General features: G+C 43.3%; 1 protein-coding gene across 1 annotated transcript in view; it reads left to right on the forward strand.

The window, feature by feature from the left end:
* The window catches only part of MSH5 (mutS homolog 5), a 108,244-nt gene that overhangs the window by 57,156 nt on the left and 25,703 nt on the right, over positions 1-25,385 (forward strand). The window contains exons 14-19 of the mRNA XM_040323504.1: positions 1,092-1,164; positions 2,611-2,720; positions 8,591-8,671; positions 17,132-17,219; positions 22,000-22,186; positions 24,316-24,442. Of these exons, the coding sequence (XP_040179438.1) occupies positions 1,092-1,164; positions 2,611-2,720; positions 8,591-8,671; positions 17,132-17,219; positions 22,000-22,186; positions 24,316-24,442 (666 nt within the window). The remainder of the gene's footprint in view (positions 1-1,091; positions 1,165-2,610; positions 2,721-8,590; positions 8,672-17,131; positions 17,220-21,999; positions 22,187-24,315; positions 24,443-25,385) is intronic.

The raw sequence follows: 25,385 nt of genomic DNA on the forward strand, positions 1-25,385 counted from the left end.
CTTTTGCGCAAACCAGTCGCTTATTGCGATTTTTTTTTTATTTTTTTTTTTTTACCAAAAATATGTAGAAGAATACGTATCGGCCTAAACTGAGAATTTTTTTTTTTTTTTTTTTTTTTAAATTGGGATATTTATTATAGCAACAAGTACAAAATATTGTATTTTTTTCAAAATTGTCGCTCTTTTTTGTTTATAGCGCAAAAAATAAAAACCGCACAGGCGATCAAATACCACCAAAAGAAAGCTCTATTTGTGGGAAAAAAAGGACGTCAATTTTGTTTGGGAGCCACGTCGCACGACCGCGCAATTGTTAGTTAAAGCGACGCAGTGCCGGAAGCTGAAATTTCACCTGGGCAGGAGAGGGGTATATGTGCCCAGTAAGCAAGTGGTTAAAGAAGGATTATTAGAAGTAGACCCCCAGCTATGCCACAGCTGGGACCTCGGTGAACATGCAACAAACCCCAGCAGTCTGCCCAGAGAGCCAGAGACCCTCAGGCTGGGGACTCCCCCTACTGGCTTAGACCCAGGACTTCAACACCACTGCTCCAGGCCTCAGACTATTTGTGTTCCTCAACCACCTACCGGACACACCTCCCCAGGGATTGGTTACAGCACAATAAATATTCATTCTGCCCATTTGCCTTGCTCAACCTCATATATTCCTGAAGTCTTCAGAAGGCAGGGTAGTGAAATCAAACATGCAGCCTGTGAAACCTAGAACAGCCAAAATAAATCAACAGCTGCTCCAGTGATTGCAGAGGAGCCAAAACTAACAGAATGTACCTAACATCCTAGCAGCCTATCTAGAAGGGTGCTACATAATTACACTCAATACAAAAAAATGAAAACTCAGTAGGGTGATTCATGCCATTCATGTTACAGTAACCCATCCCACAAAGGACCAAAAATAATCATCAACCCAGTCCCTTATTGACTTCATTGAAATTGAAAAGGTTAAAACCTCGACCCTGATGGTATGGTATGGCCTTCGATTGAAAGGAAGAACCCTACAGATTTGTGTAAAAGTCTCTGTTCACTTAAATGTTTTTTTTTTTTCTCCCTCTGTCTCTTTCATGTTCACTGTCACGCAGATGAATTTTGAAGAAAGCCTGAGAGAGAAGCGTTTCTGCATCAAATCATTTGTGGACCCAGCTGTGGATGAGAGTGAGTGACAGATGTACAGTATAGGGTTCTCAGATGCAGTTTTAAAGCGAAATCCCAGAATAAGACAATATTGTCTTAAAGCAGTATTAAACCCAAAAGTAAACATTTATTATATTGCAGTTTACCCGTTGTTAGATGTGATAGCTGCACTAGTTTATTTTTTAGGCATTCTTTCTTCTGTTTTCAACTCGTGATTCAGGCAGCAACTTTTTCTTTTTTTAAAAGCTCTCCATCAGAATGTATCAGTTTACATTGATGAGAAACCGTCAAATACTGTGCTTAAAATGATCACCTTTTATTTATGAATGCAGAACCTTTATCCCAAAAGGAAAAACACTGTTTGCTGTAACTGATTATAAAGTGTGAGCTGGCGTTTTGGCTTCAATTTGGTAGTGTATCTAAATCTGCTAATACATTTAACACTACCCCTCCCCCAGACTCAAAATGCTGCTTTCTGCTGTGCCTCCTGTTTTCATTCCTCCAGAGTTATGTCGTATTAACACAGGAGGTGTGTTACTGGCCAAATAACTAGGTTAAAAATAAAGGGAAACAAGCCAAAGAAGAGAATACTGCCACCACATCTAATGATTGGTAAGCTGCAATATAATACATTGGTTTTAGGTTTAATACCACTTTAATAGAAGAGGCCATGTATTCTTAAATCTTGGTGTTTGTTTCTTCCAGATCTGTGCAGTAATTCAGTGCGACGCTGTGCTTCTGTGTGAGAGCTTTCTGTATTAAGACCATCCACTGCTGCGCTCTCTGTAGTTTTCTGCAGGCAGCCTGTAGAGGGTGGCCCTGTTGCATCTACCCTTTTGCTCTGCTCTTTGCACGGGCTCTATACACAGGCTCTATACACAGGGTTAATAGAACTAAGGGGCTGCCACAGGCTCTCATAAAGAGTGCCCACCCGCCTATGCTTTCTCTTTCCACCCAGCCGTTCAATGAAGCTGTACTACAGTTCTATGAATAGAAAGCGATCTGTGAATGGAGAATGGGTGGATAATTGATATGTCTGCCCCTTCTTGACAAAATCACCTAACAACTCCTTAGTTCTATTAATTATTGGGGCCATGTTACACTACTCATCCTGTTGCTAGCCAGTGACAGGATCGCTTTACAGGGGCAAACAAGTCAGGAAAAACTCTTGCCTACTTATGTGTCGCTCCTTTGCTGAATGAGCTGGTAATTCATCGTTCCCTCACTGGCAACCTACATTCTGCAGCGTTTCACCAGCAAGAGAGCAACGCTTTGCTGATGAGCGAGGGACATGTAGAAGAAGGCAAGTGCTTTCTCTACAGTTTTTAGTAATCCTGTCACTTCTAAAATATCTAAAATATTTAGTTTGGTGGATTTTTGTTGGGTAGATTGCTAGGTAGACATTTTAATGAAATTTGCGTTTAGAAAGGATGAGCTTACTACTTAATGTATCTCCTTCTATGACAGAGAAACGCCGCCTCCAAGGACTGTCCGATTTTCTCACTGATGTTGCTCGGAAAGAACTAGAGGCTTTAGACCTGAAGATACCATCATGTAGTGTTATCTACATCCCCCTGGTGAGAGAAATACAGGGACACAGAACTGCCTTATTTATTTATTTCAGTTACTTATAAAGCACCGTCAATTTACGCAGTGCTTTACATATACATTAAACATTCACATCAGTCCCTGCCCTCAAGGAGCTTACAAGCTAAGGTCCCTAACACACATTCATACATACTAGGGCCAATAGGATCTGATATAAATAGCTGGTAGTAGTAGGTCACATTTAACTGAAATTGTTATGATATATATCAGATTTTTCACTACTCGTCCAAGTGGTCAGGAACAAACCCCAGCATTTGGGCCCCTTTCAGACGGACGGCTGTTTTGCCGCAGATAAAAGCATGTGTGTTTTGCTGGAATTCAAGACTCCAGGCACAGCGATCAGCTGCACTTGTACAGTGCTTTTAGCTGTGGTTGCGGCACAATATTGAACGGGGATCCGACTTGGATCCCTGCCAATACCAAGCACTGTGTCTAGTATGAATCTTGAGGGGAAACTCCACGCCAAATTTCAAATAAAAAACTGGCATGGGTTCCCCATACAAGAGCATACCAGGCCCTTGGGTTTGCTATGGATTTTAAGGGGAACCCCCGTACGGCGAAAAAACGGCGAGGGGTTCCCCCAAAATCCATACCAGACCCGTATCCGAGCAGCAATCCGGCCGGTCAGGAAGGGGGGTGGGGACGAGCGCGTGCGCCCCCCTCCTTAACCGTGCCAGGGCGCATGCCCTTAACATGGGGGGTAGGTGCTTTGGAGTAGGGGGGCGCACTGTCCCCCCCCACCCCAAAGCACCCTGTCCCTATGTTAAGGACAGGGCCTCTTCCCGACAACCCTGGCCATTGGTTGTCGGGGTCTGCGGTAGGGGAGCTTATCAGAATCCGGGATCCCCCTATAATAAGGGGGCCCCCAGATGCTGGCCCCCCACCCTAGGTGAATGAGTATGAGGTACATCGTACCCCTATTCATTCACCTGGTGGATTTTTTTTTTTTTTTAAACACACTACATAGGATTTTTAAAGTAATTGATTAGTCAGCTCATTAGAAAACAAGTTCAGTTTAATGTGAATAAATTAGATCTGAATTTAATAAGTGATCACCTTTGTGTCCCCTCTCCCCAGTCACCTCTACATCCACTACCATACACTGGTCAATTCTGCACCCCCTCTCTCCACTGGTAACTTCTGTACTCACCTTCCTCCCTGTATTGGTCACCTCTGCACCCTACTCCCTTCATTCACTGGTCGCCTCTGCTCTCCCCCTCCCCCTTGCATTCACTGGTCGCCTCTGCTCTCCCCCTCCCCCTTCCATTCACTGGTCGCCTCTGCTCTCCCCCTTCCACCTCTACCTTTTATCCATGGGTCAATGTGGCCACTGCCGGCCCGGCACTTTCCTGGAACCGGATCCTAATGAAATTTATAAACAGCACTAGATAAATAGCTGTCTGGTGGCTGATCCACACCATGACCGCTTTGTACCCAGCTGTCATTAGACAGCTCAGAACACAGATAACCATTACCCAGCTGATCCAAGGGATTGAGTACCATGCAATTGCTGCGAATGGTCACCATTGTGATGACATTGTACTGATTACAGTGCTGATCTCTCTCCTTCCCCTTACATCATGAGGAGAGAGGTTGTGTTTAATTGTGAATGTGGACAAAATTAATTCATTCATTTTTGTTTCACTGACACAAGAATCTTTTTTTATTAACCCCCTCCTCTTCCACACATACTGTACTATCTCTATTTGACCCGATATTAACCCTTTCACCTCCTTTATCCTGCACATCTTGACCTTAACCCCTACATCTCCAGCCTGACACTGTATGTGACCAGTACATTAAACCACTTACTTTCTCCTTCTTCTGTGTATGACCTATACATTACTGTATCTCGGGGGTCAGCAGCCAGTAGATCTCGGCCTGGGTTTGCTGACCTGCCATTCAAGAGCATCAAACAGTGCAATGCAGAGGGACTTGTAAAGTTAGAGCTGTATAAGCCCATGCCTCCTCTGTGTAGTGCTGGCTCCTGTCCCATGCAGAGTGATCCCAACAGCACACCACCTCTTATCCCGGCTAGCGGTCTCCAGAGTGGTGCCAGCAGCAGGAAAGAAGAGATCTTCAGGTCAGTGTGAAGCAATACACCGGGCATAATAGTATGGGGCTGCTTTTACACTGATGTGCTGCGGTTTACCCACACCACGGGGACTAGTCTAGTGTACCTGTAGCTTTCCTGAGGGTTTACTGCGCTTGGCCATAGACTTCTATTATATTCTGCTGTTTTACCACCCCCTAACTTTATGTGTGAATAAGCACAAGTGCTCTGGAAAGCGATCGAGTGTGTGTTGATGGTGGTGAGGAGGCGATATGTTGCCTTTTCAACACCTGATTTAGACCCATGATTGCTGTGCAATTCATGCATTTGCGACACAGTAGTACGGCAATTAGAGGTTTAAATCAAGTGTGAGGAAGCAACACTGTGACCGGTGATCTTTGACTTCTCCCATGTTGTTCAGGTAGATCTCCACCTCTGTAAGTTTGCCTACCTCTGGTGGATCTAGTTCACCATTCTTAAGCTCCATGTTTAACCTCTATCAGTACCTACATGTTTCTTCATTTCCTTAAAATTGTGCCTAAAATTAGGTCACATTGGGGTGTCTACTTTTGGGGATTTTTTTTTTTTAATTCAGGGTGTTTCATACTATTCTGATTTTTTTTTTACAGAAAGTTAGGACAAACTGTTTATTCTTTCCATTTTTGTGGTCTTTTTCCTTTTTTATAGCAAACAATTCAATAAAACTGCATTTATCAAATACCACCAAAGAAAGCCCTATCTGTCTCAAAAAAATAAAAAATGTTGGTACTGTATTGCACAACAGAGTGATTGTCAGTCAAATTATCACAGCACTGAAAACAAGCTGGTACTTACAACTATATCATGACCTTGCTAAAATAAAACTCACAACAAAAAGTACAAATATTTAAATGTTTTTATATATATAATCTGTACAGTAAACATAACATATTGGGCCGAACAAATAAAACTGGAAAACCGAGGCAAATTAGAAAAAAAAATGGAATCAGTCAATAAAATGGATTTCACTGTTAAAGGAATGATTTTTAGGGACAGCTGATTGCATTGGAAGTCAAGTTTGCTTTTCCCTGGGTTTAATCATTCCGTACTGCTGGATATAATCAAACTTTATATTGTTTTTATAAACATACCGTCATCTACTGGTTAGAATGTATATTGCACCATGCAAATGGGTAAAAAATTCAGCAGGGCCTTAAAAAGACCCTACCTCCAGACCATTCACTTCAACAATATATTTACATAAGAGGTGTGCATTTAACGTATTTTAGGTGTGTTATTTACCTGTAAAAGTTTCCCTTGTGCAGACACCTGCTGCTGGGCAGTGTCTGTGGGATGTGATATCAGAAGCCCAGCAGACTCAGAGCTGTCATTCAAGATTCATCTTCACTCCTTTGCCAGCAGTTACATAACAGGTTATGTAGAGAGGTGAGGGGCAGAGGAGCTGTGCCAGCTCAAACATTAACCAGACACCCCCAGAAGAGAAGAGGGCTATGATGTGCTGGAGTGATACATAATCGTCACTTTCTGGAGTGTGAATTCCCTAGAAAGTTTGGCGTCACATTGCAAATCAATATAAAAATATTAATGGAAAGGAAAAACTATGCAAGTGAGCAGTTGAAATACTTGTTTTGTTTGTGTAGTTGCCTGCAAACTTTGTAAGTTGGTCGAAGGGTCTCTTTAAAAAAAACTTTTTTTTAAAAATGCACAGTGATTATAGAAATGATTGTCTGCATGGTGTGGATTCATTTAATGAGCTGTGTGGAATTACCAGCAAAATGGTGAACCTCACCTCAGTCAATTATTAGACTAACACATGACACGTTTCAGTTTATTTTGTGCAGGTAAAAGTCATGGAATTATGTATTTTGTTTGTTTAGGTTTGGACAGCAACAATACTAGACATATGGACTTTGGCCACACTAAAAAAAGAAACATGTTTGTAAAAGGGCTGGAAGCAGTGATATAATCCAATGTTTGTGGGGATAAGCAGAGAACATTTACGTCATTGGCAGGATAACCAAAATTACACACCTCCTACACCGCAATTGCCTGATGGAGTCAGTGTGAGGGTGTAGCAAGAGGACACTTCTACAACTGGAACAATTACTCAAATGGCCAGATCAAAGAAAGGAGTCACCAGAGATGCATTTTTTTATTCAGTGCAGAGAACTGCTACTGCAGTGGGAAGTGAGCGTGTCTTAACCACTTAAAGCGGGAGTTCACCCATTTATAATTTTTTTTCCCTTTTCCCCTTAGATTCCTGCTCGTTCGGTCTAGGGGAATCGGCTATTTGTATTAAAATATGATCCGTACTTACCGGTTTTCGAGATGCATCTTCTTCCGTCGCTTCCAGGTATGGGTCTTCGGGAGAGGGCGTTCCTTCTTGATTGACAGTCTTCCGAGAGGCTTCCGACGGTCGCATCCATCGCGTCACTAGTAGCCGAAAGAAGCCGAACGTCGGTGCGGCTCTATACTGCGCCTGCGCACCGACGTTCGGCTTCTTTCGGAAAATCGTGACGCGATGGATGCGACCGTCGGAAGCCTCTCGGAAGACTGTCAATCAAGAAGGAACGCCCATTCCCGCAGCCCATACCCGGAAGCGACGGAGAGGATGCATCTCGTAAACGGGTAAGTACAGCTCATATTTTAAAACAAATAGCCGATTCCCCTAGACAAAACGAGCAGGAATCTAAGGTGAAAAAGTGCCCTCTAAGGGTGAACCACCGCTTTAAGACCCGGACCTTTAGGCAGGTAAAGGACCCGGACAGTTTTTTGCGATTCGGCACTGCGTCGCTTTAACTGACAATTGTGCGGTCATGCAAAGTAGCAGCGTTTTTTTTTTTCGTGACTGCGACATTATGGCATACACATCGGACAATTTTCACACATTTTTGGGACCATTGTCATTTTCACAGCAAAATATGCATTAAAAATGCATTGTTTACTGTAAAAATTACAATTGTAGTTTGGGAGTTAACCACTAGGGGGCGCTGAAGGGGTTAAGTGTGACCTCATCTGTGTTTCTAACTGTAGGGGGCGGGGCTGGACGTGTGACGTCATTGATCGTGTTTCCCTATATCAGGGAACACACGATCAATGACAGCGCCACAGTGAAGAACGGGGAAGCTGTGTTTTACACACACCTCTCCCCGTTCTTCAGATCCGGGGACCGATCGCGGGACTCCAGCAGCGATTGGGTCCGCGGGTCCCGCAGCTTCGGACCGGGTCACGGGCGCATGCCCGCGACCCACGGCTGGGCACTTAGAGGACGTACCTGCTTGTGCCCAGCCGTGCCATTCTGCCGACGTATATCTGCAGGAGGCGGTCCTTAAGTGGTTAAAGTTTTTCTTTAGCATTATTAGAAGGTCACAGAATATAGACCAAAATGTTAATTTTGTGGATGGCATTTTGTATTCTTTTGTCTCACCTTCGTATAGCTGTAATAGATGCTTTATAACAATATAGTGTATTCAGAAAGACTCTGTCAAGTATTTGTGTTGCTGCATGCAAACCACTGGGAGGCATCCCACCGGGATGTTGCAAAACTACAAGTCCCATCATGCCATTGTCTCTGGATGTCATACTCGTGGCTGTCAGTCTTGCTATGCCTCATGGGAATTGTAGTTCTGCAACAGCTGGAGGTCCGCTAATTGCATAATTGCATATCCTCACCTTTCAGCTGCAAGGCACACTAAGCTGCGAGGTGTAGTTGCATGTAATGTATAGGGTCACATGTATTTGCTGAATACTTCACCTTTCTCTAAAAAGATTTATAATCCCTTCTAGATTGGTTTCCTGTTGTCAATTGAACGTCTTGACTTTATGAAGGACAAAACTGACTTTGAGATTGAAGGTTTGGAATTTGTGGTAAGAAATTTACTATTTTCTACCTTGTCTGCCAATCGCCATATGCATAATGAGACAAACCTTATTATATCACATGTGTTGGTACAGACTGCTTTCTTACTAAAAAGATCCGACGTCAGACAGGCTGCCATACACACGGGCTGTTTTTATTAAACCGGCAAATGTCGCCCCACATTTGGCCCTTGTGTACTAGGCTTTAGGGCACTTCCACACTGCTCCGTTGAAAAAATGCAGTATTAAAGCATACACATTTTGTATGCGTTTTCTGAGTGCCTGACTCCCAGCATGGACCTGGGAAACATGGACATGTGACTCAAAATGTAACCGCAGTGCGCTTTTGACACATTTTCCATTCATTTCAATGGGGAGCTGTGTTTTTCCCACACACCAAAGATATTCTGGTACGTTAAGTGGCTCCTGTCTAAATTGGCCCTAGTATGTGTATGTATGAATGTGAGTTAGGGACCTTAGATTGTAAGCTCCTTGAGGGCAGGGATTGATGTGAATGTATAACTAATATGTAAAGCACTGTGTAAATTGATGTGCTATATGAGTATATTTAATTAATAAAAATAACTCTATTCAAATTCATTTACTTTTGGGCAGGGTGGGGATGGGTTTGCTTCTGTGTCAGGTTCTTATTACTGTGCCCTTTTTGTACAACAATGACGGCAATAAAAATATTTATTATAGGAAAGCTGATGAAAGGCTAAAACCTCAATCCGCTTTTTTTTTTAAACAACTTTATTATAACAAAAGGTGCATACATGTCATTACATACAACCACAGTATAACCGATAACATGAGGGTGTGCAACAAACAGAATAGATACAGTTCAAGGCTGACGTCCCGAATAAGAAACCTATGAAAACAAGAGTAAAAACATAAAAACAGAGGAGGAAAAAGCAGTATCAGGAGCCAACCGTGTAAATGTCTCTGACCCGTAACAATATACCCGGCCAGGGGCAGGCCACTCCTCGGGCAATACAGACCCACAGTGCCCTACGTGCAAGAATCAGTCTTGCAGCCAACGATTCCATATTTTGTCATATTTGGTTGGGCATTCCCTGTTAATGTATATAACCTTTTTATACGGTAAATTATTATTGACCTCCATCTTCCACTCCACCAGCCCAGGGGGCACGGGCCGCATCCACTGTCGGGCAATTACCTTTCACACCGAGAACAACGTCTCATGCAAGAACGTATTTGTGTATTTGTCTATGGTATCTGGGAACACCCCGAGTAGGCATGGTTTCGTGTCTAATGTGAATGGAGAACCCATGTGGTCATGTAGGAAGGTTACGACTTGCGCCCACAGACCCTGCATCTTGGGGCATGACCACAGTAAGTGAAAGAATGTACCCACCTCCCTCCCACACATCTGACAAAGGGTAGACTGGGTGTTTCTATATCTGGCCACCCGAAGGGGGGTGAGATATGCCTGATGGATAATGTAAATTTGAGTCAATCTGTCTGAGAGCTTGGGTGAGACAGCCTTGCAGGATTCTAGAGCCTCCTCCCATTCCTCATCCTCCAAGGGGCCTATCACCCTTTCCCATCTAGGTTTGAGCTTATATGCCAACCTGGTGGAAGCAGGGGTAGACAGCATACTGTAGAAGGCCGATGTTAGTTTCCGGTGGTCAGTACTATTGATTATGGCCCTGATTGGATTAGGGGCAGCCTGCGGTATGGACTCCAAAAACTGAGCCTGGACCGCGTGTTTCACCTGCAAGAATCGAAAGAGCATGTACTCGTGGAGTGAGAATTCTTCGCTAAGCGTGGGGAAGGTTTTGAGAGTTCCGTCAGTAAACAGTTGGTGCATGTAGAGAATACCATGATTAGACCAGAGGTCCACATCAGGCAGTTGTAGAAATTCTGTCAGAGTTTTATTATGCCATAATGGGGTGTAATCGTTATAAGTTGGTATCCTGAGCTTGGCAGAAGCCAGGTCCCATATGCGTCTGTAGTGATATAACAGAGTCTGTCTGCCGTCCCCCTGCCCTGCACTGCTAGAGCCCATCGCCAGCGCGTAAATTGAGTCCTCAATGCACCAAGCCCACCTCGGACCGAGCAGCTGAAGAAACCGCTTCCTATCCGTCTTGTCAATATGGTACAGTTGGGATAATTGTGACGCAATATAGTAGAGATTAAAGTCAGGGAGAGCCGTGCCCCCCAGATCTGTGGGGTTTTTAAGCAACTGCCAAGCTACCTTGTGTCTGTTGTTTCCCCATACGAACGGTTTGAGAAGAGCCTCAAGGGATTTAAAGTGTTTCAGGGGTAGGTACACCGTGGAGTGCCAGAGAACATAAAGTATCTTGGGTAGGAGAACCATTTTGATGAGGTTAACCCGGCCCCAGACCCCTAGTGGCAGACGGGCCCATGTTCTTAGTTTGGACTTAACATGGGAAATTAATGGATCTAAATTTAAATGTATATAATCCGCCGGTGTTCTGGATACGCTTATCCCTAAGTATTTTATGGTACTGACTCGTTGTAATGGCAAACTGTCTTGAAATTTAGTCGGTGGGAAGCTGTCGAGTGGAAGAACTTGGGATTTCCCCCAGTTGATTTTTAGCCGGGAAAAAGTCCCAAACCGTTCAATTGTCTGGAGAGCCTCTTGTAGTGAGGGGCCCGAGTCCGCCAGGTATAACAGTGTGTCGTCTGCATACATGCTAATCTTTTCAGTCAGAGTGCCAGAACCCAGTCCCCTGATCCCCGGGTTAGCTCGGATGGACATGGCCAAGGGCTCTGCGGCCAGGGCATACAGCAGTGGTGAAAGAGGGCAGCCATGTCTCGTGCCTCTACTGAGGTCAAACAGTCGAGACGGCCAGCCATTAGCCACCACCCTGGCCACGGGTGCCCGGGTATAGCAGTTGGACCCACTTGATGAACCGTGGACCAAAGCCATATCCCTCCAAACGGCTCCAGAGATATCCCCACTCCACCGAATCAAACGCCTTTGCTGTGTCTAACGTCACCACCACCCATGACCCAACTTCTGCATGTGTAGCTTGAAGGTTGATGTATAGTTTACGTAGATTAAAAGAGGTGTTGCGGCCCGGCATGAAGCCCGCCTGATCTGCATGTATAAGGGACAGAATGACTTGGTTTAATCTGAGGGACAGCACCTTGGCTAGTATTTTTATATCTACTTAGGGGTAGCCCGGATCCTTCCCAGGTTTGGGGATAAGGACTATCATCGCCTCCCGCATAGAGGGGGGCCTCAATGCGCTTTTAATCACTGCCTGTGTACCGGTTGCAGATCTCTATTCATGTCCTGTACAGTAAAAAATGTAGTGACTGGGAGAGAAAGTGAGGGAAAATCTTTTAATGGCATGGGAGAGAAAGTGAGGGAAAATCTTTTAATGGCACCACAGACAACAAAACAGACGGATCTGATTCTTTTTATTAAAATGGTTAAACCAACTATCAGTTTCTTATATCTCCTGGAAAATAGGTTGGTGAGATCCTTGCATGGAATTCCTGATTCTTCACACTGGGTCCCACACTGCCTGCTGGACTTTTTTTCAACAAATACTTTTGTGGTAAAAAGATAATACCAGTATCAGTTTAACACATTTTTCCACATACAGTAGAACCATTTCTACATAGAATTGTTTTTTTAGTGTCATTAAATGTGAACAATAGGTCAGATGTAGAGCTGTATTTTCTATACAGTAATCTGAAAAATAAAATGCGTTGCTAGACTGTACTGATTACTCACTGGGGTTGATTTACTAAAGGAAAATAGACTGTGCACTTTGCAAGTGCAGTTGCACTCATTTTCCAGAGCTTACCGAATGCGGTGAAGCTCTGAGTTCAATAATCCAATCATGTGCAAGCAGTAATGTGTTTTTTTTGTTTCTGCTAAATTACCTATTGGGTATTCATTACAATGTGAAATTTCACTATATTCACTCAGCTCTGGGGAAACTGCAGTTCTATTTACCTTTAGTAAATTAACCCCACTGTGGTTCTTGATGAAAATGGACTCAATTATTGTGGGCACGGTGGTAGGCCAACCCTCTGTATGTCCTGTCAAGGGGCACCAATGTAAATATAAAGTATTGGCGAGTCTCGGGTACAGAGCTTTGATGCCTCGTACACATGACCATTTTTCTCGGCAGGAAAAAAACAAAGTTTTTCTGACGCGATTCCTCTCCAGCCTGACTTGCATACACACGTTCATGCAAAAAAAAGTCTGACCAAAGCGCGGTGACGTACAACGCGTATGACTATAAAGGGGAAGTTCCTTTCAAATGGCGCCACCCTTTGGGCTGCATACTTGATTCTGTGCATGCGCATTTTTTTTCCCCTCGGAAAAACATACACATGACTGTTTTTCGTGACGAGAAAAAGACTGACGGGAAACACGACGAGAAAAAAAGAGAGCTGGTTTAAGAAATGTGCGGACAGTTTTTTCATCGAGAAAACTTCTAGGGAGCATACACATTATTATTATTATTATTATTATACAGGATTTATATAGCGCCAACAGTTTGCGCAGTGCTTTACTTTAGGGAAGACAGTACAGTCACAATACAAATCAATACAGGAGGGATCAGAGGGCCCTGCTCGTTAGAGCTTACAATCTAGAAATGACCGGTTTTCGCGACCAATTTAAAAAATGGCAGTTTTCTCGTTGTGAAAACCGGTCGTGTGTACAAGGCATTTTTGATGGCGGTCAATTGATACATGTTGCAGTGTTTACTGAAATTGAAGGAGGGTTTTCAGAGATCTATTTTAATTTTTTTTACTTTTTTTATTGTATTTTTTTATTACAACGTTTTTATTAAAGAGGTATTGTCATTGCACATGAATTTCATGAATAAACATTAATTACATACGAAATACAAGTGTATATTTAAAACTTTAGAAAGGAAGAACCTTCATAAACGGGTTACATATGAAACATACATTAACCACTTGACCACCAGGCACAAAAACCCCCTTAATCACCAGACCAATTTTCAGCTTTCGGTGCGCTCACATTTTGGATGACAATTACTCAGTCATACAACACTGTAACTAAATGACATTTTTGTCCTTTTTTTCCCACAAATAGAGCTTTCTTTTGGTGGTATTTGATCACCTCTGCGGTTTTTATTTTTTTTGCTATAAATGAAAAAAGAAAGAAAATTTTGTAAAAAAATGAATTTTTCTTCATTTCTATTATAAAATTTAGCAAAAAAGTTATTTTTCTTCATAAATTTGGCCTAAAATGTATACTGCTACATATCTTTGGTAAAAAAAAAAAAAATGTTTTGGTTATTATGTAGTCTGGGTGAAAGTTATAAGGTCTATAAGCTATGGTACCAATTACTGAAAATTGATCAATTTGATCATACCTGAAGCCTCTCTCGTTTCTTGAGACCCTAACATGCCAGAAAAGTACAAATACCCCCCAAATGACCCTTTTTTGGAAAGAAGACATTCCAAGGTATTTAGAAAGAGACATGGTGAGTTTTTTGAAGTTGTAATTTTTTCCCACAATTCTTTGCAAAATCAAGATTTTTTTTTTCACAAAATGTTCATATTCGCAGGTTATTTCTCACACACAGCATATGCATACCACAAATTACACCCCAAAACACATTCTGCTATTCCTCCCGAGTATGGCGATACCAAATGTGTGCGACTTTTACACAGCGTGGCCACATATAGAGGCCCAACATGCAGGGAGCACCTTCAGGCGTTCTGGAACACCCAGACCATTTCTGACATTCCTCTCCTACATGGAAAAATCATCATTTATTTGCTAGAAAATTACCTCACATGTGTGGTTTGAACACCGTTTTCATATGTGGGTGGGACTTACGAGTGCGGTCGCTTCTGTATACGAGCACACGGGAACAGGGGAGCTTTACATTTTTTATTTTTTATTTTTTTATTGTTCATTTTACTTTATTTATTTTAGTTTGACATGTTTTTCCCCAAAAATAAATGTTTTGATCACTTTTATTCCTATTACAAGGAATGTAAACATCCCTTGTAATAGGAATATAGCATGACAGGTCCTCTTTACAGTGAGATATGGGGTCAATAAGACCCCACATCTCACCTCTAGGCTGGGAAGCCTGGAAAAAAAAAAACGATCCTGGCTTCGATCGTAGCGGTGAGTCGGAAGAAGCACCGGAGGGAGAAGGGAGGGGGGACATCCCCTTTCATCTCCCGTAAGAACAATCAAGAGGCGGAACAGCTGACATGATTATTCTTATGGTGTAGGGAATCGCCGACTAAAAAAGAGGATATCTGATGCCTGTAGCTGCAGGCATTATTCAGATATCCCTGCACAAAGTCAAGGACATCATATGACGGCCGGCGGGCAGGAATTGGTTAAAACGCATTTTTTTCCCGGGTATTGCAAAATATTGTGCGGGGGGTATTGCAGAGTATTGTGCGGGGGGTATTGCAGAGTATTGTGCGGGGGGTATTGCAGAGTATTGGCGCGGGGGGTATTGCAGAGTATTGTGCGGGGGGTATTGCAGAGTATTGGCGCGGGGGGTATTGCAGAGTATTGTGCGGGGGGTATTGCAGAGTATTGGCGCGGGGGGTATTGCAGAGTATTGGCGCGGGGGGTATTGCAGAGTATTGGCGCGGGGGGTATTGCAGAGTATTGGCGCGGGGGGGTATTGCAGAGTATTGGCGCGGGGGGGTATTGCAGAGTATTGGCGCGGGGGGTATTGCAGAGTATTGGCGCGGGGGGTATTGCAGAGTATTGGCGCGGGGGGTATTGCAGAGTATTGGCGCGGGGTTTATTGCAGAGTATTGGCGCGGGGGGTATTGCAGAGTATTGGCGCGGGGGGTATTGCAGAGTATTGGCGCAGGGGGTATTGCAGAGTATTGGCGCAGGGGGTATTGCAGAGTATTGGCGCAGGGGTATTGCAGGGGGTATTGCACAGTATTGTAGGGGGTTGCAGGGATGGATGGATCTGTGACTGCAATAGTCACAGATCCATCCACAGCGCTGCTGACACCCGCTCTCCCCCTCTCACACTGTACCGATCGGTACAGAGAGAGGAGGGAGGAACCGGCGTCATCAAATGACGCCGGTTTGTTTACATGTGATCGCTCCGTCATTGGACGGAGCGATCACGTGGTAAACGGCCGCTATCAGCGGCAATTTACCGCGATCCGTGATGTGCCGGGTCCTCTGGATCCGGCGGTCACGGACACTCCCGTGTGCGCGCGATTCTGGGAGGACGTCCATGGACGTCCTCCCAGAGTTAAGCAACCGCCTTGTAGACGTATATCGTCTATAAGGCGGTGATTAACTGGTTAAAGTCTTCATGTATGTTATAGTTTCATGTTGATTCAGGACATTATTTGGTAATTGCATGTTTTAACAAAACAAGAACTGAATAATAATGGAATTACAAAAATGTATTGTACAAAAGAAAAATAGATGTCAAATTTAAAGGGGTTGTATAGGTTTGATTTAAAAGGGGGAAAAAAAATAACAAACCTGTCGTCATACTTGCCTTCACTGTGCAGTTACTTTTGCACAGAGTGGCCTTGATCCTGCTATTTTGGGGTCCCACGGCGGGTGCTTCACTGTGGCGGATGCATCGATCGTGTCATCCCTTTTATAGGGAGACTCGATCGATGACGTCAGACCTACAGCCACACACCCCTACAGTTGTAAACACACACTAGGTGAAGCATAACTCCTTCAGTGCCCCCTGTGGTTAACTCCCAAACTGCGACTGTCATTTTCACAATAAACAATGTCATTTAAATGCATTTTTTGCTGTGAAAATGACAATGGTCCCAAAAATGTGTCAAAATTGTCCGAAGTGTCCGCCATAATGTCGCAGTCATGAAATAAATCGCAGATTTTTTAGTAGTAAAAAATAATAAAAATGCAATAAAACTATCCCCTATTTTGTAAACACTATAAATTTTGCGCAAACCAATCGATAAACGCTTATTGCGATTTTTTTTTTTTTTTTTTACCAAAAATAGGTAGAAGGAATACGTATCGGCCTAAACTGAGGAAAATAAAATGTTTTATATATGTTTTTGGGGGATATTTATTATAGCAAAAAGTAAAAAATATTGAATTTTTTTCAAAATTGTCGCTCTATTTTTGTTTATAGCGCAAACAATAAAAACCGCAGAGGTGATCAAATACCACCAAAAGAAAGCTCCATTTGTGGGGAAAAAGGGACGCAAATTTTGTTTGGGAGCCACGTCGCACGACCGCGCAATTGTCAGTTAAAGCAAAGCAGTGCCGATTCGCAAAAACTGGCCTGGGCATTTAGCTGCCTAAAGGTCCGGGGCTTAAGTGGTTAAACAAAATAGTTTAGAATGTGTATATATAATATAATAAGTACCCAAATCCCCCAGGTGGACAGCATCAAAATTAAGAATTGAGACCAAAAGATCTAGCTGTTTAGAGTTCAATGCATACAAAAGTGTGAGGTTGACCCAAAATATCATCTTCTTTTTCTCAAGTTTCTAGCAGAAGATCGACTCCACTACAGAAGTGCACGGACCAAAGAGCTGGATGCAGTGCTTGGGGACCTCCACTTTGAGATCAGAGGTGAGACTAAAACATTAGGTCATTGTGCTTACAATGTTAAATGCAAGAAATACCATAAAGCTGCATTTTCTTTCGTAACATGCAATGATTAAAAGCAATGTTGATAAAAGTGACTATCTGGGCAAAAAAAAAAAAAAAAAATACCAGGCCGCATTCCTTCAACATGGGGGAGGGTGCTTTGGGGGGGGGGGGGGGGGGCTTTGCTTAGCAACCAGCTATATACAGTGTGTTTAAAGAGAACAATAAAATAAAATGCGGGTTTAAAAAACGCACTGCAAAACATGCTTGAAAAACGCATCAAGTGCAGCCGCATAGATGTGAATCTAGACTTACTCTGCATCCCCATATAAAAATGCACAAGGTTTCCAGTACTAAAAGGGAAGCTATCTCATAGCCCAACTTTTTCTCATCTACAGCCGTAGGTAGGGCTCTCTCATTACATACAGTGCCTTGAAAAAGTATTTATACCTTGAAATTTTCCAAAATTTTTTCAAGTTACAACCAAATACATAAATGTATTTTAGTTAAAGAACTTTGAAGAAAAATAAGGGTCAGTGCACATCAATGCAGACTCACCATTGCCCATCAATGCAGCCTGATCAATGCCCATCTGCAGCCTCATTATTGCAGCCTGGTCAGTGCCCATCTGCAGCCTCATTATTGCAGCCTGGTCAGTGCCCATCTGCAGCCTCATTATTGCAGACTGGTCAGTGCCCATCTGCAGCCTCATAATTGCAGACTGCTCAGTGCCCATCTGCAGCCTCATAATTGCAGACTGCTCAGTGCCCATCTGCAGCCTCATAATTGCAGACTGCTCAGTGCCCATCTGCAGCCTCGTCGCTGCCCATCTGCAGCCGCAGTATTGCAGCCTGGTCAGTGCCCATCTGCAACCTCACCATTACAGCCTGGTCAGTGCCCATCTGCAGCCTCATTATTGCAGCCTGCTTCTGCAGCCTCATTATTGCAGCCTGATCCGTACCCATCTGCAGCCTCACTTTAGATTACATAGAGCGAGGATCTCCTGTTTACTCAGTGGCCTCTTTAATACGCAGTCCCGCCTCCTGGACCGGCTTCTATGATAGACAGAACACTGGTCCAATGCAGGCCCAGGAGACAGGACTTCCTATTACAGAGGCCGCCAAGTAAACAGGAGATCCTCGCTCTATGTAATCTGATGGCACTCGTCCTGTCCCCTCTGAGGCAGCCCAATGCAAGTATCAGCATGTAACAAGCACACACTATTTGCACCTGATGAGAGGTATTCTCACCAATCGGGAACGGTGAAGAATTGGGAGACTTCAGCAGGTGTCAAGCCAGGGACCCAGACTTTTGGGTATGTCTCCACCAGCTTTGCACATCTAGAGAGTGACCTTTTTGATCATTCTTCGTTGCAGAAAAGCTCAAGCTCTGTTAGATTGGATAGAAAGCGTTTGTGAACAGCAATTTACAAGTCTTCCTACAGATTCTCAATTGGATTTAGGTCTGGGCTTTGACTGGGCCATTCTAACACATGAATTTGCTTTGATCAAAAGCATTCCATTGTAGCTCTTGCTGTATGTTTAGGGTTGTTGTCCTGCTGGAAGGTGAACCTCCAGCCCAGGTTTTCTTGCCCTGTATTTGGCTCCATCCATCGTCCCATCAACTCTGATCACCTCTCTGTCCCTGCTGAAGAAAATAATCCCCACAATATGATGCTGCCACCACCATGTTTCATGGTGGGGATGGTGTGTTCAGGGTGATGTGCAGTGTTAGTTTTCAGCCACACAGCGTTTTGCTTTTAGGCCAAAAAGTTACATTTTGGTCTCATCTGACCAGAGCACCTTCTTCCACATGATTGCTGATGATTTCTCACAAATGGGACTTCTTATGGCTTTCTTTCAACAATGGCTTTCTTCTTGCCACTCTTCCAAAAAGGCCAGATTTGTGGAGTGCACGACTAATAGTGGTCCTGTGGACAGATTCTCCCACCTGAGCTGTGGATCTCTGCAGCTCCTCCAGAGTTACTATGGGAATCTTGGCTGCTTCTCTGATTTAATGCTCTCCTTGCCTGGCCTGTCAGTTTATGTGGACGGCCATGTCCTGGTAGGTATGCAGTTGCACTATACTCTTTCCATTTTCAGATGATTTATTGAACAGTGCTCTGTGAGATGTTCAAAGCTTGGGATATTTTTGTAAAACCTAACCCTGCTTTATTCTTCTCCACAACTTTATCCCTGATTTGTCTGGTGTGTTCCTTGGCCTTCATGATGCTGTTTGTTCACTAAGGTTCTCCAACAAACCTCTAAGGGCCTCACAGAACAGCTGTATTTATAGATATAATTACACACAGGTGGACTCTATTTACTAATTAGGTGACTTCTGAAGGTAATTGGTTACACTAGATTTTAGTTAGTGGTGGGGTGAATAAAAATACACACCACACTTTTGATATATTTATTTGTAAAAAGTTTGGAAAACCATTTATCATTTTCTTTCCACTTCACAATTATGTGTTGGTTTGAAATAAATATTTCCGGGTGGGTTATATATTCCCTCTATTTATTCCATATATGTATTAACTTGTTTTATACCTATAGTTGACTAGACTATCAAAGCTCTGATAATGTTACTGGTGATAGTACAATGATATAAGGTTAGCTATGAAAATAAACACAATTCTTAATAAAACAACTTCTTATTTATTTCCCAAGAAAATAGGAACGGTTACATAAAAACACTAAAGGAAGATATTACAGAGCATATGAAATACAAAAACATCAATGATACGTTGGGTAAGGTCGTCCACTATGACCAGTATCATCAGCTGGGCTCGCTGGCATGGGAGCCATCAGTCAAGAGAGAGCCATGAGGCTCCCAGTTAGTACTCTTAAACTCCATTCATACACCACCCAGACACAACCCCATTGTCAGCCCATCTAGGATTCTGATAAAAATGGAATATCGCCAAGAGGCAGTGCTCCTAATCTCTGTCCATCCTCCAGAAGGCATGCTGTAGTGTCACTAGGGGCAGCGTTTGCCCATGTATCGTGATGTGACCTGGGTCACCTTCAGTGACAGCTGGCCCTTTGATCTTCTGTAGCTCAACTCATCAATCATCTTGGCAGCAGCAGTTCTCTTTGAAGCTTGTTTGCAGATGTGTTAATCAAGCATTTCAATCTTATCACACCAGGTGGTCGGGTGCCAAGCTCTACCCCCTAGCCCCCCCCCTTGCCAGGGGCATGAATCGACACCCTGCTGGGTCAACTTTCAAATCAACCAGAAAGTAAAACTCCATAAATATGATATTAAACTATGTTGCCTTCCAACAGTCTATCACATAAAATCCCAATAAAATACATTTACATTTTTGGTTGGAACATGACAAAATGTGGACAATTTCATGGGGTATGAATACTTTTTCAAGGTACTGTATACACTAAAATGACAAGGTGATTTATGTTAAACTTCTTTTATTATTTGTTTTACAGATAAAGGGCAAATGATAAAGACTGAAAATATTTAGTTTGGTGATCATTTACTCCAGCCCTTTTTAACCAGGGTGCCTTGAAGCTTCTTTAGGAGTGCCTTGGCAAAAATGCCTAAAAATTGATCAATTGTATACAAGCCAGTAGGTGGATGAAGCCTGCCTTTTAGTTACAGAAGGCCACGGGTTTTCATTATGCACCATTATGACTTTCTAGACCCTGGCATGCTAACAACCAATGACATCATCAGTTGACAAGAAGGATGTCTGTTGCCTCCACAACATCCTTGTTTGACCCTTCTGTGCCCCTCTTCCTCAGCACTGGGGTCACATTAGCTGACTGATGGAGAAAAATTGAGGGAGAAGAGACATTGGAATACTAGTCAGTACCAGTGTGCACGAGTTACATAGTTACATAGTTAGTTAGTCAGGTTGATAAAAGACACAAGTCCATCCAGTTCAACCACAAAAAATAAACAAACGAAATAAAAAACACAGTACAATCCCATACACCCAACTCCATACCCACAGTTGATCCAGAGGAAGGCAAAAAACCTCAGCAGAGCATGATCCAATTTTTGCTACAGCAGGGGAAAAAAATTCCTTCTTGATCCCCCGAGAGGCAATCGGATTTACCTTGGATCAACTTTACCTACAAATCGTAGTACTCAGTTATTTTATGTACATTTAGGAAATTATCCAGGCCTTTCTTAAAGCAATCTACTGAGCTGGCCAGAACCACCTCTGGAGGGAGTCTGTTCCACATTTTCACAGCTCTTACTGTGAAAAAACCTTTCCGTATTTGGAGGTGAAATCTCTTTTCCTCTAGACGTAAAGAGTGCATTTTCTTTGGAAGAAAAAAATCACCTCCAACGTTGGCTGTCCTTAGATGTTGCTGTGTTATGTAAAGCTATTTGAATAGTTTTTACATTTTAGAATGGGGTGCCTTGAGACTGTCCATAATTTTAAAGGGTGCCTTGACTGAAAAAAAGGTTGAGAAACTTTGATTTACTCCACCTTTTATACTTTATTTTCAATTATGAGAATTTAGAGAAGCTCCCCTCAAAATCAAGTGATTTTTTTTTTTGTAATCTTGTTTTTCTATTTGCATACATTTTTGTCCTTTTTCTCTTCACGTCCAAATTGCAACTTTGCATTTCAGTCATATAAATTGGAGAAAAAATTGTTTAATAACTAGGACGAAGTACACCAAAATACAAAACATATAGTAAAATTTCTCAAAGATGTAGTGATGTGATGGATTTGAGAGAGTTCTATGAAAAGTGGATCAAATAATATGTTTGCTTTCCTACACAGACCACGAGACCATAATCATGCATAAGTTGCAGACGTTAATTCTGGAAAGGTCAGCCGTCCTACACAAAGTCATTGAGTATGTTGGGCAGTTGGATGCGCTTCTCGCCATGGCTGTTGTTGCCCGTGAGAATGGATATGTGCGCCCCTGCTACACCCAGAAAAACACTATAACTATAAAAGAAGGCAGGTAAAGAGTCAACGAGCTGTCATTTATTTTGTATATAAGATATCAGTATATTATGTGATGTACCTCCTTAAATGGGTAGACAAACAAAAGCGCAGATAATTTTTTTTAAGAACCAAAACATGTATAGTTTATATATGAAAAAGTTTCGGATGATTCGAAAATGACATTAATAGTTAGGATTAGGAAATTGAATCTTTGAAACGAAAGTCCCAGGACAATTGTTGTTTCCCCCATTATAATGCCAATACCAGGGTTATCAGAACACATACAGCTGAAATGATTGTCCATGTGTATGAAGAACAAGATCTTTCAAAAGTCATATCATTGCCTCGTCATCTCATGTCTATAGCTAGTAGGGATGAGCTTTATGTTAGAGTTGAACATGAGTTCGACTCGAACATTGCATGTTCGCCGAATAGCGAACATTATGGGGAGTGCTTCTTAGGCGTTCTAGGGGCTACGCAAGCAAAAAGATGCCATGCAGTGCTTGAGTTGGTCTGCTTAGGGGACAGGAGCCACACAGGGGCAGAGATTCTGTCAGCTCTGCAGGGGCAGGCTCAGAGGTGGTTGACGCCACGCCAGCTGCAGCCAGGAATGGTGGTTTGCGACAATGGCACCAACCTCCTCTCCGCCCTCCGACAGTGACACTTGACCCATGTTCCCTGTGGGGCTCACATCCTTAATTTGGTGGTGCAGCGGTTCTTGTGCAGGTACCCGGGCTTACACGATCTCCTGAGGCAGGTCAGAAAAGTCTGTGGGCCTTTCCACAGGTCATATGACAGTGCTCGGCTGGCTGACCTTCAAAAGGAATTCAGCCTGCCTAAGAACCGCCGCATCTGTGACATGCCCACCAGGTGGAACTTAACGTTGGCAATGCTACAGCGGCTGCACACGCAGCAGAGGGCCATCAATGAGTACCTGTGCGAGTATGGCACCAGGACAGGGTTAGGGGAGCTTGGCATCCTTAATTTGGTGGCACTGTCCTGTCACCGTTTGAGGAGGCCATGAGGATAGTGAGCAGTGACAGTGCCTGCATCAGTGATACTGTCCCTCTTGTCTTCCTGTTGGAGCACACGCTACGTGGAATAATGGACAGGGTATTTGAGGCAGAACAGAGGGAGGAAGAGGAGGACTTCCTTACCTCTCAAGGCCCCCTTTATCCAGACAGTATTCCTGCGGGCCCGCCGCTTACACAGGAGGAGGATGAGGATTGTGTCAGCATGAGGTGAAGTCTAGCACTCTGCATCAGCAGCAGTTTTCAAGGGATCGTTTTCACTCCCCAGAAACCCATGGACTCCGGATCGAATGCCTCAGCAACCCTATGCTGCATGGCCTCCCTGATCCTGCAAAGCCTGCGAAAGGACCCTCGGATTCGAGGTATCAAGGAGAGGGATCACTACTGGCTGGCAACCCAACCCTTCTTGATCCACGTTACATTACGTAAGGTTGTGGAACTTATCCAGCCTTCGCCGGGGGGGAAGAGGATTAAACATCTTCGGAAGGCCTTGCAGAAAGGTTTGTGCAATGCGTTTCCAGTGCCTAGGAGGTTACAATTTCCTGGTCCTCCTGGACAACGTGTTGCTGAGGCTTCGGTCAGTCACAGAAGGAGCGGTGGAGAAGGTGGCCGTCTGACCGATGCGTTCAGACAATTTTTTAGTCCGCAGCCCCAAGGTCTGATTGGTTCCAGCAACCATTGCCAGTGTCTGATTTACATGGTTTTTATTTTATTTCCTTATTAATTTTTCAAATGAAGGCATCACGGATGGATGCATGAACTTTGTCGGTATCGCTTTCACTAGCACCTTTTAATTTTTTTTTATGATATGAGCACTTCTATATTGATTGTGAAATGATTTGCTCTACCAGAGAGTATTATTTGTTTTTTTACTCTAAGGTTTACAATTTTCTATAATATGGTGGCAGCATATGTAAAGTTTATGCATGCTTCTAACTGCGGTGTAGTAAAAGGTTGGAATTGTATTTACTTAATGTTTATTAGTTTTTTGCACCACATAAAGTTGTTACTGCACAATGGGCTAATTGTTTTATAACCAGCCATACATTTTATGCCATTTCCCCTTTCTCATTATCTCACTTTCTAATTTTTTTCTTGCTTGTCTGACTCTTAGACACCCCATAATGGTATTCTGCACTGGAACATTTGTTCCAAATCCAGCTCAGACCTGTGAAAAAGAAAAGAGAATAAAAATCCTCACAGGGCCCAATTCATGTGGAAAAAGTGTGTATCTCAAACAGGTAATGGTAACAGGCAATGTTGGGAAAGTACAAGTGATAAAACACTGGTAATGAAAAAGTTCAAAAGTAGTTTAGCTCAGTAAGCCTAGCCAGTAACTTGTGACCCTTTATCTACTTATGTATCCCAGTGTACCCCCTTTAAAGTGACCCCGTCACCACAGGGTCATTTATAAAAGAAAGCAAGACCTGTAATAAAAGTCCATCTATTCTTATGTTTCTGGTAGACTGTGACTTGAAATGCCACAGCTTCACTGCTCCTTGCTTGCTGCAGGTATTCCATCTGCTCCTGCATGCAGTTGTTCCCCTCCGCAAGCTTGAATGTTACTACTTATAGTACGTGTCATCAGTTTTTTGATAAAAAAATTTACAATTTATATACATTTTTTTTTTTTTTTTAATTGGCCTTGTCGGTGGTCTTTGGTAAAATATCAGGGGTCTAAACAGACCCCTGACATCTCCCCTTTAAAACAGGGAAAGGGACCGAGGACAAAGATTCCCCAGTCCCTTTCTCAGCATTGAAGATGAATGGACAGGACATGGCTCCTGTCCATTCATAAACTGAAGCAGAGTAACACACAGGTTACTCTGCTCAGTTATTACAGGACAAAGAGAAGCGTTCGGTAACGATTGCTCTCTGTGTCCAATTCGGGAAAGAAAGGGGCCAGTAAATGACATCTTTACCAGCCCCTTCCTCTGCTCTCCATCCTGACACATCCCCCACAGCCCGCGGGAGAATAGGAAGCTGACTGCGGGGGACAAGGTGAGGAGGGGGACACAGCGGGCCGGAGGAGAATGAGGGGCGGATGAGGAGGAGAACAGGGGATCGGAGAAGGACACAGCGAGCTGGGTGAGAAGACAGGGAGCGTAAGAGGAGAACGGGAGGAGAAGGACATGGAGAACAGCCTGGAAGGATCGGTGAGGCGAGAGAAACGGCTGTAAGCAC

This window comes from Rana temporaria, chromosome 9 (assembly GCF_905171775.1).
Source record: "Rana temporaria chromosome 9, aRanTem1.1, whole genome shotgun sequence".
In the NCBI taxonomy this organism is placed as follows: Eukaryota; Metazoa; Chordata; class Amphibia; order Anura; family Ranidae; genus Rana; species Rana temporaria.